General features: G+C 41.3%; 1 protein-coding gene across 1 annotated transcript in view; it reads right to left on the reverse strand.

The window, feature by feature from the left end:
* Positions 1-17558, reverse strand: part of nxn (nucleoredoxin) — a 57886-nt gene extending 40328 nt beyond the window's left edge. The window contains exon 1 of the mRNA XM_044353094.1: positions 17040-17558. Within this exon, the coding sequence (XP_044209029.1) occupies positions 17040-17348 (309 nt within the window). The 5' untranslated portion in view covers positions 17349-17558. The remainder of the gene's footprint in view (positions 1-17039) is intronic.
* Between the last annotated feature and the right edge of the window lie 195 nt (positions 17559-17753).

The raw sequence follows: 17753 nt of genomic DNA on the forward strand, positions 1-17753 counted from the left end.
ATCCTCGCTCGTAAGCACTGAACTCAGGGCTCTAGCTTAAGGACCTCCCGTTGTCCCGGAAGAAAATCTGGAAGGATGTAAATTAATTTTGGGACAAATTTGGGATGAGTTGAAAAGAAAAAATGCATGTTGACAGAGCAGAAGTTAATAGCAGCAACTCAGTAACACGTCGACCAGGCCGTCTGACTTCAGCCCTGGCTGGTTCATCAAGGACTGTCCCTGCACCAGCTCTGCCATCTTAGCTAGCCGTTAGCTGTTAGCTGGATTAGCTCGCACTTCTAGCTGTGCTGAAGTTAACCACTGATGATATTGTAGAAAAACAAAGATTTTAATTGTGGGACAGTCCACGTTAATTTTGGGATGTCTTATATTGTATTTCGGGACAGTTCCAGAAGGATGGTGAAAAAAACTTAAGAAAAACAAGGTTAAGAGCTGTGGCTGAAATTATGGTGATGTTCAAGGCTTTCTTTGTACACAACAGAATTTATGAAGACGGGCAATCCACAAAATGTGTGCAACATAAAAAATATACATATCATGGGGTGACCAGACATCCCGAAAAATTTGGTTCCCGAATCTCGAGTCCCATCCAAAAAATTAGACTACACTCGAGTTTTGATTAGTTATAGCCTAATAAAACATTAAAAACCGGTTGTTGTGAAACATTCTTTTGGTGTTGCCCACAGATGGGCACCATTATGTCCATAGCCTACATGAATTATGGCTGTTGAAGTTTAGCAGCGACAAATAGCTACGATGTTGTTGAATTAAAACATTTACAGAGAGGAAGTTAAACCATCCTGATGAAATGAATGAAATAAAATGAATTTTATGTAACGAATAATGATTTACATACAACACAGCCATTGTGTTTCTTTTTCCTAATGATAGACAGTTGACTTCATGAACAAAAAAATTTTTAGTGTTGAGTTTTGACTTTCACATGTTTTACTGTTCGTTGACACTGAATGTACTGGAGGTCACGCCCATCATGGCCACGTGACCACGCCCGCCCCCAACTTCCCTGACTCGAATTTCACCCCGTTCTCATCTGGTCAGCCTACATGGGAGCAACTTAGTATTTGAGTGAACTGTCTGTTTAACATAATTTTGACAAGAGCAATTGCCTGTTGGAGAGCTTCCATTTTTCAGAGGCTGCGTTTGGCAGGCCGAGATGACAGAGTGTTGCTCATCTGGGAAAAAGCTGGGCAGGAGGATGTTGCTATGAGGCAAAACCCACCACGTCTGTAAATGCAATTATCAAAAAGACCTTGAGTTGGGGGCTATGAACGATGAATACATGCGGCTATTAAAGTGCTATGAATCTGTGACAGAAGAGAACCCACTTCTGTTGTCGTTACACATCAAAAGACCCTGAAAACCTATTTTCCTGAATCGGCTTCTTACTATGAGTGATGGGGTCCATAATGAGAACAACTGTTTTGGCTATTTCACATGAGAGATTTCTGTCTGTGCAATTTTTTCTTAAGCTATTCTCACTGGTTGGAAGTGGGCGCGCACCAATCAAGAGTTAGCAACTCTTGAACTAAAATGTGATGTCATTCTTTGCGGTTGTTGCTCATATTCTCAGATCATTATCAATCTCAGTCCTGATTAAGAAGACTAGCTGAGTTTGTATATTAATAATAATAAAAATAATAATAATAAAAAACTGTATTCATACAGCATTTTTTCAAAACAAAGTTACTATTAAAACATTTTAGTACTACAATTAAGCAGTAAAATCAGACAATTAAAATAAAATGTAATAAAACAGAATAAAATACCCCCTTATATGAATAAAAATAATAGTAATAAAAAATAAAAACAATAAAACAGATACATACAGACATGCTGGAAATAAAACAGTGTTGTATGGATTAAATAAAGGCCTTTATAAAAAAGATAAGCTTTGAGAAGTGATTTAAAAGACGTCACTGATTCTGCAAGCCTCAAATCTTCAGGCGGGGAGTTATACAATACCCGACAGTGTTGTTTTTTCCCCCCAAAACTTTAACTTGATGTTGCTTAATCATGAAGATTCACGAAATAGAGAAAAACTGAAGGGTTGTAACCATGTTTTAAGGATAAAAAAAAAAAAGATTTATAATAGTAATAAGGCCGTTTCATGTGCTTTTTCCACCTCTGGCTTTCATAGAAAACATCCATCGAACAGAGTATCATCAGCAGCAGGAAAACACATTGATAGCAAAAATACAAGGAAACCTGACCCAGTTTCCTCGTCCTCCTCTTTTGTGCTAGTGGGAAGAGGACACTGCTGTGGGGGTGGAGTGTATGAAAAAAAAACAACATAACAAAATGGTGTGACTGCACAAGTGTGTGTCCAAGCCCCTCAGGTTGATAATAAATCTTCGTAATGATCCTGTCCACACTTAGGTGTATGTTCCCGCTCCATGTTGCAGCTTTTGACCATTAAACTTTTACTGTATTTACTTTCAAAAATGTCACCACAGTCCAGCAAATCCCTGTTAGGTAGCTGCTAAAAAAAATTCCTGGAGCTACATTACATCCTTTGAAATTCTTTCAACAGCCAAGGAAACAGCTGCAGTTGAACAGTGTTGACTAAGCTAGCATACTGCAGTAATTATTTCAGTCCTCATGCTGGCATCCTCCTACAGCTGCTCACACTTCACCACTGGCAAACACAAAAGCAGGCCCGGGATGTTGGTTGGAGCCTCGCTCTTGTTTCTCGTCTCTCACTCCCCCATGTTAACTTTGTGCCAAGTACACAAACTGTACCACTAAACCCCAAAACCACCAGCATATTTCCCTCTGGCATCTATCTACAGTATATAAACAGGCCATGACTGGAACAGATTTCCATCATTTAGATAGAGAAGTGTCATCTATGTGACTAAGCACGGGAAGCAGTAGTGAGTGTTATTGTACAGGCATAAATAGGCCTACTGCACAAAATCAGAAGTTACATTCATAACCGCAGCATGGGGGTATCAAAGCGGAGTCTGAATGAACATCAAAAGCATGTTAATCTCAGGAATTTTACATGGAATATTATGACACGTAATGGCTGCAATTTCAAGATCAAAGATGGTGCAGATCATTGAAAATGCACCATTTCCTTCCTGCTTTATATCGCTGTTTTTCAGCTAAGAAAAAAAAAAAAGAAAAAGGAAAGGGTGAAGGGTTTTGTTCGACTCCTCTGGCCTGTGGGTGATATTGTAAGCTGGAATCATCAAGGAAGAGGATGCTGCCTAATTAAAATTTGATTCTAGGACAGCAGGTTTGGCTTTCAAGGCCAAAATAACTCAAGGGTCTCACAACGGAAGAGGAGCTGAATGGATAAAGGGGGAGCGAAGCGAGGGATGGTTGTAAAGCAAGAAATAATAGAGTTGAAAGCTTTGCCTATTCAGCTGAGCTGCAATGAGATAAGACCAAACAGTAGACCACACCTGCACGAACAAGTGTGTTTTACAGAGATGCTTGTGTTTTTTTTTCTATTTCAGACAAAGGACTTGAAATATTTAGTGTATCTTTTAACAGCACATTTCCATTTCGTCAAGACTCATGGCACTACTGCGATGTCAGAAGACCCGCTTCAAAACGGTCACGCTCGAGAAACGCCGGCGTATTATTAGTTAATATTCCAGAGCAGCGTGTGGTGCGCCCATTTCTCCAAACTGCCAACTAATCGGCTGCAAAAGACATGCAATCTGTTATCTCTATCCATGAACTTACATAAACCACTCAGCTTTCCACGGAAATATTCAGAGCTTTGAGGCCACGCCAGATATTTAACTTGGCTCTGCTTTCAGTTCCTGAGAGTGGATAGAGGGGGGACATGTTAAAGGTAGGCTGGAAAAAAAAAGAAAGAAAATGTACAGTTTTTGTTACAATTCCCCACTTTTATTCTTAAGGCATTATATATTGTTATGTGCTCCATAATAAGCATAAGCTTTTAGCATGAGTGATGTCAAATGCAGCTTTGATATTTTTGTGATTATGCTCTGATGCCAGTAATTAGAGAGGGTAATTACAGTACACATTATAAACATACTGTATCTCCACCTCACTGGCAGGTCTCTACACAGATTTCTTACCACAACAGAGTAAAGAGGATTCCTCGCGCTCCCTCGCTCTCTTTAACTTAAAAGAAGTGCAACTGAGGAAACGCAGAGTTTCATAAAATACCTGTGAGAATTTTCACAGCCTCAGAGAATGCTCTGGTTAATGTCGTCCTGTCGACGTTTTTCTTTTTCTAAATGTATTTTTGGACAGGTTTTTCTATCTGCAGTACATCTCTACCGCTCAGAGAGCGAACACCTGGAGCAACAAAGCGACGAAGGGAAGCGATGAAGTGATGAAGATGCCTTTGTTTCTCAGGGGGTTCGGCCACACGGTGAACTCTGCGGACGTGGAGAGAAAATGATTCCACATGTAGGCTTTTCAACTACAATGAGCTACTCTTTGCACAGAGAGAAAGAAGCGCAGATCACAACGGTGCCTTTTGGTGCGGGTCAGCCTTCTCACCTTTCTCACTCAACCTGGTTTCATTCATACCAGAAAAACCTGCAGTCATATTTTCATTTGCAATAATTCTTTAGCTTTATTCCCCCCTTTAAGTCTTTTTAAAAAAAAAACCAAAAAAAAAAACATACTACATACCTCTGGCTCATGCTACTGACCATAATTATATGATGAAAAGAGAGAAGGGGAATAGGTACAGGACTTGGCAGAAACACTGACATTCCTTATGCAAAACCTTCATCAGCAGCTTTTTTTTCTGCTTCAGTTCATCAGCTTTGTTTCTGTAGGACACAAACAGTTGGCTATTGATGCAGCTACACTAAAAGATACTTAATTATGCTGGTATATATTGACCTTTAGAAAAAAAAGCAGACTCGCTGACCACAACACAGACTGGGGTTGTCAGAGCGGAACCGGCTACCTTTGGACTTAAAAAGCACACCTGCTGCTTCCAAAACCAGCAGCGCTGTCAAATGAGCAGGTGGCGAGTGACATACTGGTGAGCTGTGCAGCAGAGGGAGGGTTAAGTATTTCGTCTGTGTTTACTCACTCCCTGCACTCGCACGGTCTCCTGACTCAATTTAACACCTCACAGGCTACAAGTCACATCAGCAGGAACGGTCACATGCCTTCTGCAAGTTCATTTCCTTTGGAGAAAGTAACTTTCAAGGACATCAGCCTCAACTCTTGTTCATGTGTAGGATAATTTGAAAAATATGCTGTGTTCATACAGCAACAACTATGGAATTATACAAAATTATAAGAATATTTTTGGTTAGAGAGCTTATTTGGATGAAAAGACAATGCAAACTATTTTTTTTAGGATCATCAAATCATCAATAAGGTAGAAGACTGCAGTGACTAGAATTTTGTCTGCATGGAAATATAGTTTCTACAGGATATAGTTGAAAACACTGCTGTATTGTGAATGTTTTACAACCATCTTCAGGGAATGGTTCTTAAGCTTTGACCTTTAACTGTACAGTGAACAATGCAGGTCCTATGTGGTCGTCTATCTCTTGACATGCTATTTTAAATAGGTATCCAGAAGACTGAAAAAAGTGAAAAAAAGTGAGTCACAGTCAGGACCGGCGCCAGAGAAAACGAATTGGACGGGCAGTGGACACAGAGGCTAACACCAACTCGCTAAAGGCAGCAAATACACCATCCTTCCATTAAGGTTCCTGAAAGAGCATTAATAAATACAGGAATGTCACTCTGATAAAAGCTTGTAGCCTGTAGGAAAGTTCTGCTGCTTTAGACTGTAGAAGGTCATACTCGTTCTTGGGAATTTTAACTCTGATTCGTCTCAGATTTCTCAATTTCACAGTCTTCCTCAATGGATGGAGTTAACTCAGTGTTGTGCAAAAAAGCTAGTAAGTTGACCATGAGTCAGGACCTTTCTGTAAAACCCCTGCTGCTTTTGTTTGGGTGGGCACAGCAACCAGGCCGAGAGCCCAACAAATAATGTCAGGACCTGGCATGCAAAATGCTTTACAATGCCGGCATGATGCTATGTTTCCATAGTAAGCGGACTCAAAGCTGGGCACAATGGAAGTTGGACCAACTTCAAAATGTTCATGTAAGAGTATGTTCACATTACAGTGGCATTATGTACTCTGAGCCCAGAAAAACAGAGAGGAAGACGAGCGCTACCACTTCTAAAAACGACTACCGCATTAGACTGACCACAGCAATTACCCTGTAGGAAAACAATTTAGTGAGCAACAGTTCTGAAGTCCATAATTTGATGTTGCATCCAATGAATCTTCTCAAGATAAGAGCCCCGTGACTGCGTCCGTTATCTCTCCCTCCGCTGTCCTCTGAGAAAACAGCACCAATCTTCGTGTGTCTCAACACTGAGTGAACAATGTCCAGGACAAGAAAGAAGCCGTCCACAACTCTGTGTGCGCCAGTAATCTCTCTTTGAGGACCCGCCGTCTCTAATTGCCCGGACACTTGTGTCCGAGGGCTGCTCTCATTCCTCAGTGAAAAGATGAGACCTCTCGTGCTCCTTACAACAGGCTTAAGCTGATAAACCCTTTCATTCAACATGGCCGTGGGATCGGTGCTCCATGCAAACAGATTGGGTTAAAAAAAGCCCAATCAAAACAGCGATTAGCCTCCAACACAGAGGCAGAGCTAAGCCACAGCACAGCCTCAGCAGGGGGTCCACTCTCTCAACCCACAAAAAGTGTCTGATGATGTGTGTGAGCCTTTTCTCACTTGAACACGTTCCTAAGTGCAAAAACACGAGCTGGAATATGTCTGGAATGCATGCAGTGTGGTTTTTATTGGACAAAGATGTAGCGCAGTTGATTTGAAAATGGGACGTGACAGCTGAAGAAATGCACGGACTCAAAAGACAGAAAAACACTCCAGTCTCACAGCCAGCATGGATCCAAGGCTACTTCTTCACTCAGAGGGTGTTCAATGAGAATCTCTCTCTCCCTCCCTCCCTCCCTCCCTCCCTCCCTCTCCCTCTGATGATCGGCATCTCTCATGATACACTTTTTTCCCCATTGTGGTAGTGGTACCTTGCCTGCATGAATCTTTCCTCCAATGTTTCCCCCAGTTACAGGCAGCAACATTGCCAGTACCTCCATATGGGCTACCATCAGTGCATGCTCTGGTCTATTGCTGTTGTACATTATACAGAATCCATGTGGTTTCTCTGCTGCAAGGTCAGGTGAAGTTCTGTACTTGTTTACTTGACTTGTGGCTGAAGTGAGCTAACAACCTTACACCGTACACTACATTCTGTATCCCTGTTATAAAAAAGTAGGCTTTGTTTAGAGGAGATTTTATTACACAGCCTCAAAGCTTTAAGTTGGGCAGAAATACATTTTGGATGACCTTATTTTTATTACAAAAACAAACATGTGCATGGTGTTTCGGAGTTTTGAAAAGATGATATGTATTTAAAGCTGCACTAATCAATATTTTTATATTAATAACAGGCTAAATGACTATGTGGAATATGAAAGATGTCATTTGTAGTGATAAACCCACAGAGAATTATCACCAGACTATAGTTCCCCTCAGCTCTGTGGAGCTTTTCAGCATCTTTGAATTCATTGTTTTGGTTTTTTGGTTCAGGCTCTCATGAGCATTGTTTCCAGATGCAGGCAGTCATTTTTTAGTGAAAAGGTAAGCTACTAGCCCGGTACCAAATGACAGACAGACAAAGTTAGCAACCAGCTGGTGAACAAAGTGGAGTATTTAGCAGATAAAGAGAAACATATTTAGCTGGGGGAGACCAAAACAGAGCTAAGAGAGGAAATAGAGTTTAAGAGTTTTAACAAAGTTTGAATCTCAACAAGCTCAAGACACTGCGGTAGATCTGACCCAAGAACACTGAGATGAATGAATTGAAAGCAGCACATAGAGGGCACCAATTTCCTGGATTAAAACTAATGCAATCAGAACAATTTAAAAGTTGCTATAATCACATCACAATTCCACACATAGTGGCTTTAAAATCACATCACTATGCAGGTAAACCATTCTTCACTTGTATAACCCAAAAAAAGAACCTTATCGTTTCCCCCACCAAAGTCTTTCAATGGCAGAAAATATTAACCAGCAGGCTGAAAAATAAGCCCAACTTCTTGTTGTTAATGTAATGTAACTGACAATACAACAGTATGAATCAATTTATGGCCAACACTGCTGCACCATTATTTGTTTTCCAGATTAGCTTGCCCACCAGTGACCTTGAGTAATGGCTCACAAATGTATTCTAAAGAGTCATGTGACATGGGTGTGCACACACACACACGCCATGACAGATACCAACTGGGGAAATCAACATATCCATTTTTCCAACTAGATATAAATATGCAATTATGTGGGAAGCATGTTGTTGCAGTGGTGTCAAATAGCGCAGGCACAGTAAACTCAGTGAACCTGCCTGCAGACGATTTTGGACATTTAGATTAATAATCAAGATAGAATCACAATAAATGATCCAAATTCAAGTATGCATGTTTGTGTGCAATCTCCTGGAGGAGATGGAGCTGGGTGTGCCTGGAAATGATTCCAAGTGGCTCTCTGGTTATTACAGAAATAATGAGCAAACTACAGGCCATGAGATCTGCTTCAGCCAGACTCCCCTACATTTTTCTCCACTTTCTCTTAACGCAACATGCAGACTCTGCAAGGACGGCATATAAATTAGCGACAGAATTCTTGAGTCTCGTTGAGTTGCTGAGCTCCGATAAAAAGCACGTTTGAAGATGCTTACTTATGCTTCTTCATTCTTCCTGCAACTGTTAAAACTCTTAACTTGCTACCATGCTATGCCATTAAAACTGACTGAAAGAGCTGATTCAATTTTATGGAAAAGATTCTTCTGGGAAGCTGTCAGCGGTGCCATCTGACCTTATTAGACATATGATATATCCTCAGCTGCCTCATTATCCTGCTGGAGATTAACAGCTCACTGTAAATGTTACATCTGTGTAGGAGCAAAACGAGGATCAACAATCAGTAAGAAGGAACTAATCTGAATTATGTGGGGTCAGTGATGTCAAAAAAGAACATCCAATTTTTTTTAATACATATATGGACTCCCTGAAACAGTGAGAAACAAAAAAAAAACATATGAACCAGCAAGTAAAAATTAAGAAGAAGATCGGGTGACATGGCCCGATATCCCAGTGGAGACAGGGCGTTCAAGTGCAAGCTTCTTTCTGTCAAAAGACGGTGACTGGGTGCTATTTTGGGATTTTAATATTGTTCGGTTTCCTCTGGTGCTCATGATAACACAAGTAAGAAAGCCCAGAACATCTTCTTCAGTCTGTCGCTGTGCAAAAGGGTTTGGTGAGTGCGTGACTGCACGCACACACTGACAGGCTGTCATCCGATGTCACTGCTTCACTTTTTAGGAAATAAGCTTCTTTGCTTTCTTGCAAGAAATAGTCTGACTCATAAAAATCAGTAAAACCACAAAGTATTGTTTTTGCACTTTGGTTTTTAGTATGGATTAAAGTAACAAGATATAAACGTGTTAATTGTAGAGTTTTAGAGTTGCTGGTTGGCAGATTTTGTTACCTTTGAACAGCAGGCTAGCTGTTTCCCCCTGTTTCCAGTCTTTGTGCTAAGCTAACTGGCTGCTAGTGGTAGATTAATATTTACCTCAGCATCTTATATCCATCTTTGTAACTCCTAGAAGATGTGGACTGGATGCTGCTCTGTCCTCATGTAACATTTGGAGGCCCACAAAGCTCAGCAGAGCAGAGAGAAACATCTTCTCCATCCACATACTCTCTGTCTTTATACACACACACACACTGAACTACCGGTTTACCCTCACATCACTGCACAGTTAATGTACGCAATCCAAGCGTGTTATAGCAGTAAAAAAAAAAAAAGATGTTTTAATCTGTGTTATGACCAAAGTCAAAGGAAAAGTCAAATGACTTATGCAACATTACAAAAAACAGCCTCGCGCCCTTTTTCCTCACTTTGTCAAAGCGCATGCTTGTCAGTCGCTGGATAAAAATCCTTTCGCCACATGCAACAGCTAAACTGTAGGCAAGACAGCGGGGCCGGTGCCAGTGTGCCATGCTGCACGCTGAGACAGTGGGTCTCTTTGTATGGCGAGCTTCTTTTCAGACAGGAGCAAGAGCTGCAGGAGCACTTAGACGCGGATGAAAACACCACAGCAAGGGGGGGGGGGGGGGGGTTTACAGCTTGCATATATACAGACAACAGTGCATCCATCCAGTGGGAGCAGCATGGTCACATGGAAGGGAAAGGGTTATCGTCCAAGGGGAAACTTGTCACGCCAGAAATGTTCATGCTATGAATAAATTTCCATCAAAATCAATGCGGCCACTCACTGATAGAGCGGATATCCTGGAGGAGATAGGTTTCAACGATGTCAGATGAGAATTTGAAGTAAGTGTAGAGAGTCCCAAGCATGTGTCAGTCATTATGTCCCTTTTCATTTAGCTTAAGAAATATGATCGACGGTGATGATGGGGGGGGGCGGGAGGACTGGGCAATCACAAAGAGCCAACATTCAATCTAGGAGATAACAAAAGGAGGACGAAAGACAGCTCTGGATGGCAGGATGCCCCTGGGGCGGCTGTGCTGTTATTATGTTGGAGAGGGCTGCTGAGCTGCGGTGTGGGGCAATTAGAGACCGGAGGATTGACTGGGGGAGGGTCCAGGCACAACAACCCGACCATGAAGTGTTCTCAGTTCAGAGAAAAGCAGGAACACACCTCCTGGATACGGCAGCAGTAGCATGAAAAAAAAAATAAAAAAAAGAAAGAAAAAACATAGCAGATGATGGTGGATTTATGAATTGAAATAACAACCATCCGCTTATTTCCGTGGAAAGAAGCTTGGTCTAAGCTGCTTTCCTGTCATCAGTAGAATCCAAAAATTAATATCAAGCCACTGCATGCCGAACTTTATGATGAGCTGGTTTGGATGATTTGACTTGTATGTGACAATTACGCTGGTTTGGGGATAATTTACGCAAGCGGATGAATCATCTGTTGTTCTCATCCAGAGCTACTGCAGACACTGCGGTGAACACATTAGCCATGTCTATTATCTTTAACGTCACTCCGCTTCGGAAAGTCCTGGCTGAAAACCACAAGGAGTCCAGGAGCGGTCCAGCTGGAGAACATGGGGACAAAGAGGAGAAGTCAATCCCAGAGTATCGTTTCAGTGGTTGGTGGACTGCAGACAGAGGTCGCAGCCTTACAGCTATTGTGTGTTGTCGTTTAACGGGTAGATAATAGAAGTAAAAACAGATCGGGTTGCAAGAGGGGATGGGTTTTTAACAAGACACACAGCACGACTGTTCCATCAACTCTCACTTGAGTAACTTAAGCTACTGAACTTCACTTCGGATGAGATCTCCTTTGTGGCTTCTCATAATATTACAGATCTCCAAGTAAAGAGGACACAATGGGCGGTGAAATGGGACAGTAACACAAGCTTGGTGGTTGTGAGATGTAACAGTTGGCATTGCCAAGTATCCTGATCCGTCACAAACACACACTGTTTCCATGCCCTCTGGCCCTGAACGGCTTCTGTGGAGCAGGTGTCTACACACATTCTTTACATAAGCTCTTGTCAAACATGGCGCACAGCAACAAGACCTCGCAGCTGCAGAACAATAGTCACGTTAAACTAAGGCACTGCAGCCAGGCATACACGCCTAGACCCAGAGTCAAGGTAACAGCTTCCACAAGGTCAACTTACAAAACTTTAGACAAAACCAAACATGTTGTTCTTAAAACAGTAGCCATGATCCATTTTCAGTTGCTTTTAAATTATGCTACATTACAGTTTTATAGGAGTTCATCAACAGCACACAAATATTGTGTTGAAGTGATCCATATTCATAACCAGCGTTACAGCTAATAAGCTGAAACAAAATAAAAATCCAATAAAATCCAACAAATTATTGAAAAAAAAAAACATACCTTGAGCACAGAGGCAAACTGTGATTAAAATACCTTTCTGAAACACTCCTTGTGTTTTGCTCTATGTAATGAAGAAGTCGTGATATAAAATTTAATCAAGACATCTAAAATGTAATTACTGTGTGGATACAGGTATTGTGCAAACATTTAGTCTCCCCTGCCGAAATCCAAAGCTAAGGAAAATCTCCAAGTGGTTTTGAAAACCCTGTTGGGAGAATAAGAAGGCCCCTATGGGTTTAGTGTGAATTTAGATTAACCATTACAAACTTTAAAGATGAAAGATATCAGTAGTCCATATTCTTGTTACTGGTAAATATGCACTAAAAAAATGTTTTAGGCTTTTGAAATGTTGGCACGTTGATAGATAATCATGAAATAAACAAACGGGCATACCCTGGTGGCAATTTTAAACATTTCTGGGGCGGTTAATAGTTTGTTGTTTTTTTTTAAACTTTGTCCTCAGCTGCCTCTAAAGCTCACTAATTAACTAGTTTACTTTACCTTCCTTACGAAACACAATTCCTCAACTATTCAAACAATGTGAAACTTTAACTGTCGTTTCAAGGTTTCACTGGTCATTTAATCTGCCAGGGTCAAATGCCTTGAAGTGAGGATTAGCTCATTTTCTATTTAGTCTCAGAGCCAATTTCATATTAGGCTAGTTACTAAACCCTTCGTACTTTGATCAGAGTAAAGAATCTACAAAAAAGTGCCACTTTACAGTACAGCTTTATGTTCTGCTTGTTGTTGGCGTTAGTTTTCTTCTGCATATATAATCGTTTATTAACTTTCCTGAGGTTGAGCTGCTGTCTCCTGATTTCATACATCCTGCACATAAGAACTAAGTTTTCTGTCCTTCTGATATCCTACGTCATGTTTGTTCCCATGAGCTGCAGCGCAGGCTGGCTGAGCAGAAACTGGTGAGCAATACATCCTCTCCGAATCCTACAATTAACTCTAAAGCTCTCATTTACAGATGTTCCACATCACAGTAGCCTCAAAAATGTGAAATTTTGTTGATGTTATTAGCCCGCACTGTGAGAGTGAACACAACAAAGGAGAAGACATCCAACGCTACAGGCCCACAAAAACCAAATGCAACGGAAAGATCAAGAACAGAGAATTGCCACCTGCGGATAAAACAGTTCAGGCCCTTTTCAAGCCTTTTCTGCTGACACGGGGCAAGGAGAGCTGAGATGCATGATGGGCAGGCTGCACTGCAGTTTTCAGGAGATCAGTGACATATTGATGAAAGGCGTCCTTAGCCCCTCTCTTGCACCCTTTAGCCCCTGGCTGTGAGCCGAGGGAGCGGGCGTCCTGCCTCTGGGGGCCGGCTACAGAGCAGAGCTGCTAACCAGGAGGAGTTGAACAAGAGGCCTTTCTCTCGATGCGATGTGATCCTCACCCCCCGTCTGACAGCACCGACTGCAGGGACAGCTCTGGCAACATCTCAGCTTGTCCTCCCTCTTTGGTCAAGTTGGGTTTTTGCATCGAGTTGGCCAAGGCTTTAATTGATTTACATGGAACTCTCTCACTCCTGCTGCACAAGTCCATGTAAGGCAGTGCCAGCGAGCCAAGACCGCCAGACAGCTGGCCATCGCTGAACAACAAACAGACGTCCACTCACTGAGAGCGTGCTAGTCGAGGGTCCCCCAAGGCACACACTAGAGGATAGACTGCATGCTATTCAGAAACTGCTCTGACTCCTTAGCCTGTCTGGCTTTAAGCAAGACACCACCTTAAGAATGGAAAATATCAAAGACGAAAGACTACTGACATTTTTCCACAGATAAACAGAAACCATTAAAACAGTCTATAATGGACACATTTGTGTTTAAGATAATATATATATATGGCAAAATCTTCTATTTTAAATAAAGCATGCACACAAGAAAATAACCAAATCAAGTCCATCTGCAATGAAATAACAAGACCGATTAAAACTTTTCAGTATATTCATGTTGGTTTTAAAACTACCATTGAACTACATAACAGTTTTCACCTCCTTCAAGGATGGATTGAATCAAGATTGTCCAGGATTTGCAGTTAACTACACCAGACTTTCCTTTCTCTCTGCATTTAATCGAGAATATTATCCCTTCTTGATTAAATAACAAACATTTCCTGCAACGGGAAGGCCTGGATAACCCCCGAGTAAAAGAAAAGAGGACAGCCTCCAGTGAGAGAGAGAGATAGCCAAGTCAGTATGGGGGCAGAAGAGGAGGAGTGAAGAGGAGGAGGGGAGGAGGTACAGTCAGAGATTCTTAAAGGGGGAGGTGAGGCTCTGAAAGACACGATTGAAGAAAAATTGCATCCTTCGCCAGGAGATGAGCGCTCGCTTGCACTAAGTCAAAAAAGAAGGCTGAGAGGAGGGGCGAGCTGGCCGCTTAGTCTCCGCAGACCCACAACATCAACAGAGCCCTCCACTGGGTCAACATCACTCACCTGTTAGGTCTGTGTGTAGCAAACATAGATCATCTCCAATGACAATAACAGTCACATCACGACTGTTACAGTCAGACTGTTACAATTACTCAGAGCCAAACTAGAGACATTATGTTATCCGTGTTTTACCACTGGCTAACTTCACACTTCCTGACTTGCAAAATACAATGCCGACACTTGAATTAGACACATTTAATTAACCCAAAAACAGAAGGAAAATTTGTGCATTTCTGTTCTGACTTGTGTTAAGCAAGTAATTAAAAACAACAATATTCTGAGGAAAATGAAACATTAACAACCTAAATTATGAATAAAAACATTTATTTTCTTGAAGGTGGAGCATTTTATATCAGACCCTGCTATATAATCACCAATCAATTGGACGGGAGAAAGGCTGCAGTGTAAATGAGCGCACATATCCCAGCGTGTATAACTGTAACATGATCATAAAATCTACATGCCAAAATGCATAAATCCCGGCTTAACTAGCAGATGATGAGGGCTAACAACACGCTCTGCACGCTTCAGGAGATGTCACGTTTATAAAATACCGTTACTGCACTAAAGCTGCTGACTGAAACATGATTTTTTTTTCAACTGCTGCATTATAACAAGAGAATAGGCCGAAAGGTTGGATGAAGCCCAAACTGAACCGAAACTGCAGGCCTCTGCAAAAACAGGAGATACACAAAACTGCATCGCCCTATTCTCGTAAAAGCAGAGAAAGCCAAAAAGACTGCCAGTAAGAGCCTGAACAATGCTCATGTCGATGCCACAGATATTTTTCCACAAACACAATAACGCTGCACTGTGGTGATGGATGTGCTCCGCCCCAGACAACAACAAGACACCCCCCCCCCACCCCCCACCACCCCGTCACATCCGAGACTCATTCACGCCTGGGCTTCATTATGGAGTGTAACGGAAATCATCATTGGCAATCTGAGAGAATTTACAAGACAATGATTCAGCCTAAGTCAAGCCTCACCTACACAAAGAACAGTTTGTGTGTGTTGGCTAAATGAGAAAAGACTCAGAGACAGGATGTATACATGATGACATACAGATAAAATATAGATACGGCTACACGATGGTTTTATACACATATAAAAAGTTAGATTGTTTTTGTCACACACTGTTCTTTCTTATATTATTTTCTAAAGGGATGTTTTCCTTTAAAAATAGTGAATCAGGCCTCGTCTTCTGAAGCAAGATGTCAAAATCCTCTTTATCATCTTTAGCACAATTTTAAAGTTACAACAGCATTTTGTCTGGTAATGGATACTGGGCAAATATATCGGAGCATATAGTAGATTTGTTTAGACCTCATGACTTTGTAAATGTTTTAGCTGCAAATTACATTTAGATCCACAAACAGAGAACGAGACGAACAACACAACACTGACATCCTGCATGTAACATTGTCCTCCTTTCTATTGTTTTCAAAGATTAAGCTTCATTTTTGCAGCTGTAAGTAAATATGAAGGGAACTTCCACTACATATAATTACAATTTGTCATTAAAAATAGTAATTTATCCACAAAATGTTCACCAAAAAACACATTCATCAAAATGCTGTAATTTATAAAATCTGTAAGAAGACAAATGCTCCAGTTTAGAAATTATTTAACTGTTTAAAATAGAGAATAATCTTAATTTTTATGTCTTAGTCACACCAAAAGCCTCATATTTATACCAAGTCCTCAAAAAAAAAATAAAAAAATAGAAAAGCAAATTCAAGCTGCCTCCTATTTTACAAAAAAATTAAAATATTACTTCATAAGTGAGACAAATAGAAGTGGACAGCTAGAAATGCTCCGAACCTTGAACAATAACAATGACAGTACCGTGATGTGACACCATGAGGAAATGATGGAAAGCTACAGATGAGATGATGGCAAAACAACAGGCCTGTACTGGGCAGCTACACATGTAGCAACCTGAATAATATGATAATGCCCAGCTGAAATATGAGTCTAAATGTATTCCCAGAAGTAAAATATCAGCCTCTGGACAGACAAAAGGAAATTAAATCTTTCTTTTTGTCTGTTTCTCCTCCTTTTAATAACTTGTGAATGTCTGGCCTACTACATTTAGATTATCTTGATAAAACTGATCAAAGGGTTAAATGGTTCCTGTAAGAGATATTATCCAAAGGCTGGGACTTGATTACATAGTACAAAAAAATCTGATTTCCTGGATTATTACTGTCATCTTAACTATGACTGGGCAATTCACATGTCCTTTTTGTTTTTACTAAGTTAACAGTTTTTCTTAACAACTGGCTCCATTAAATTTCATTGTGTGTATCATATTACATACAGTTATGTGTGTCATCAACTAGTTTAACTTGGTTTCTAAAGACAGACAATTTAAGATGACAAATGTTCAGTTGGCAAGATTCAGAATTGAGGGAATCTGAGTAAAAAAAGAGGTTAATGATGTTAGAAAACCAATTTCCTGACCCAAATTAAACCATATACACCTGTGCACTGAGAGAAGACGCACAAATGGCCACATATAAGGTTCTTGCGGTGATTTCAAGCCCACTAAAGCAGAGAAAAGCGTCTTCAGAGAATATGCACTGATTTGGCAGCACCTATACTCCTCTTCACCCATTACCACAGCCCATCTTACCTTTTTGTGTCTGTCTTTGAAAGGTAACGCAGGCCATGGCATCTCCTGCAAAAAGTCGTGCCAGTGTTTCTGGTCCTGATCAGACGAGATGAAGACGATTTCCAAATTGTCTTTATGTTCAGACGCCTTTTTGAACCTGCTGTAAAACTCGCACAGGCTGGCGTTGAACTGCTTGCACGGGGCGTTCAGGCTGCATCCGAAGAAGAGCCCGACCAGGGACAGCTTGGCGCCCAGCGACTGCACGTCCACCTCGGCTTTCTCGCTGTTGACGAGCCGCTCCCCGAGTAGACTCACCAGAAACTCCGACATCGCAGCGTACAGTCCTCGAACACACAATGTTACCCTCAACCGAGGCTGCTGTACATGTAACCGCTATGTTCAGGCGACACCCAGCACTTCCTCCACCTCCAATTTGAGGTTTTAGGTGAACTCCCAGCCCCTGCGAGGCGTTGCGGTCTGTGTTTCACCGCTGCTCGTCCTCCGGTGTGAGCGCTGTGCAGGAATGCGCTCCGCTTAAATCCCCCTGACTGCAACGGCGGTTGCGCTCTTTTCCCCCAACAAAGCTTACACTTTCATCGTGACATCTGGTTATTTTAATTAAAAGAGGATACTGTAACACTGTGTCCTGTGGATTTTCAATGCGCTAAGAATAGAGAATGCAGCTGGACTACTTTAATGTCTGACTTTATAGATCTTATATGCTCAAAATTGCCT

The sequence above is a fragment of the Thunnus albacares genome, chromosome 6, assembly GCF_914725855.1.
Source record: "Thunnus albacares chromosome 6, fThuAlb1.1, whole genome shotgun sequence".
Lineage (NCBI taxonomy): Eukaryota > Metazoa > Chordata > Actinopteri > Scombriformes > Scombridae > Thunnus > Thunnus albacares.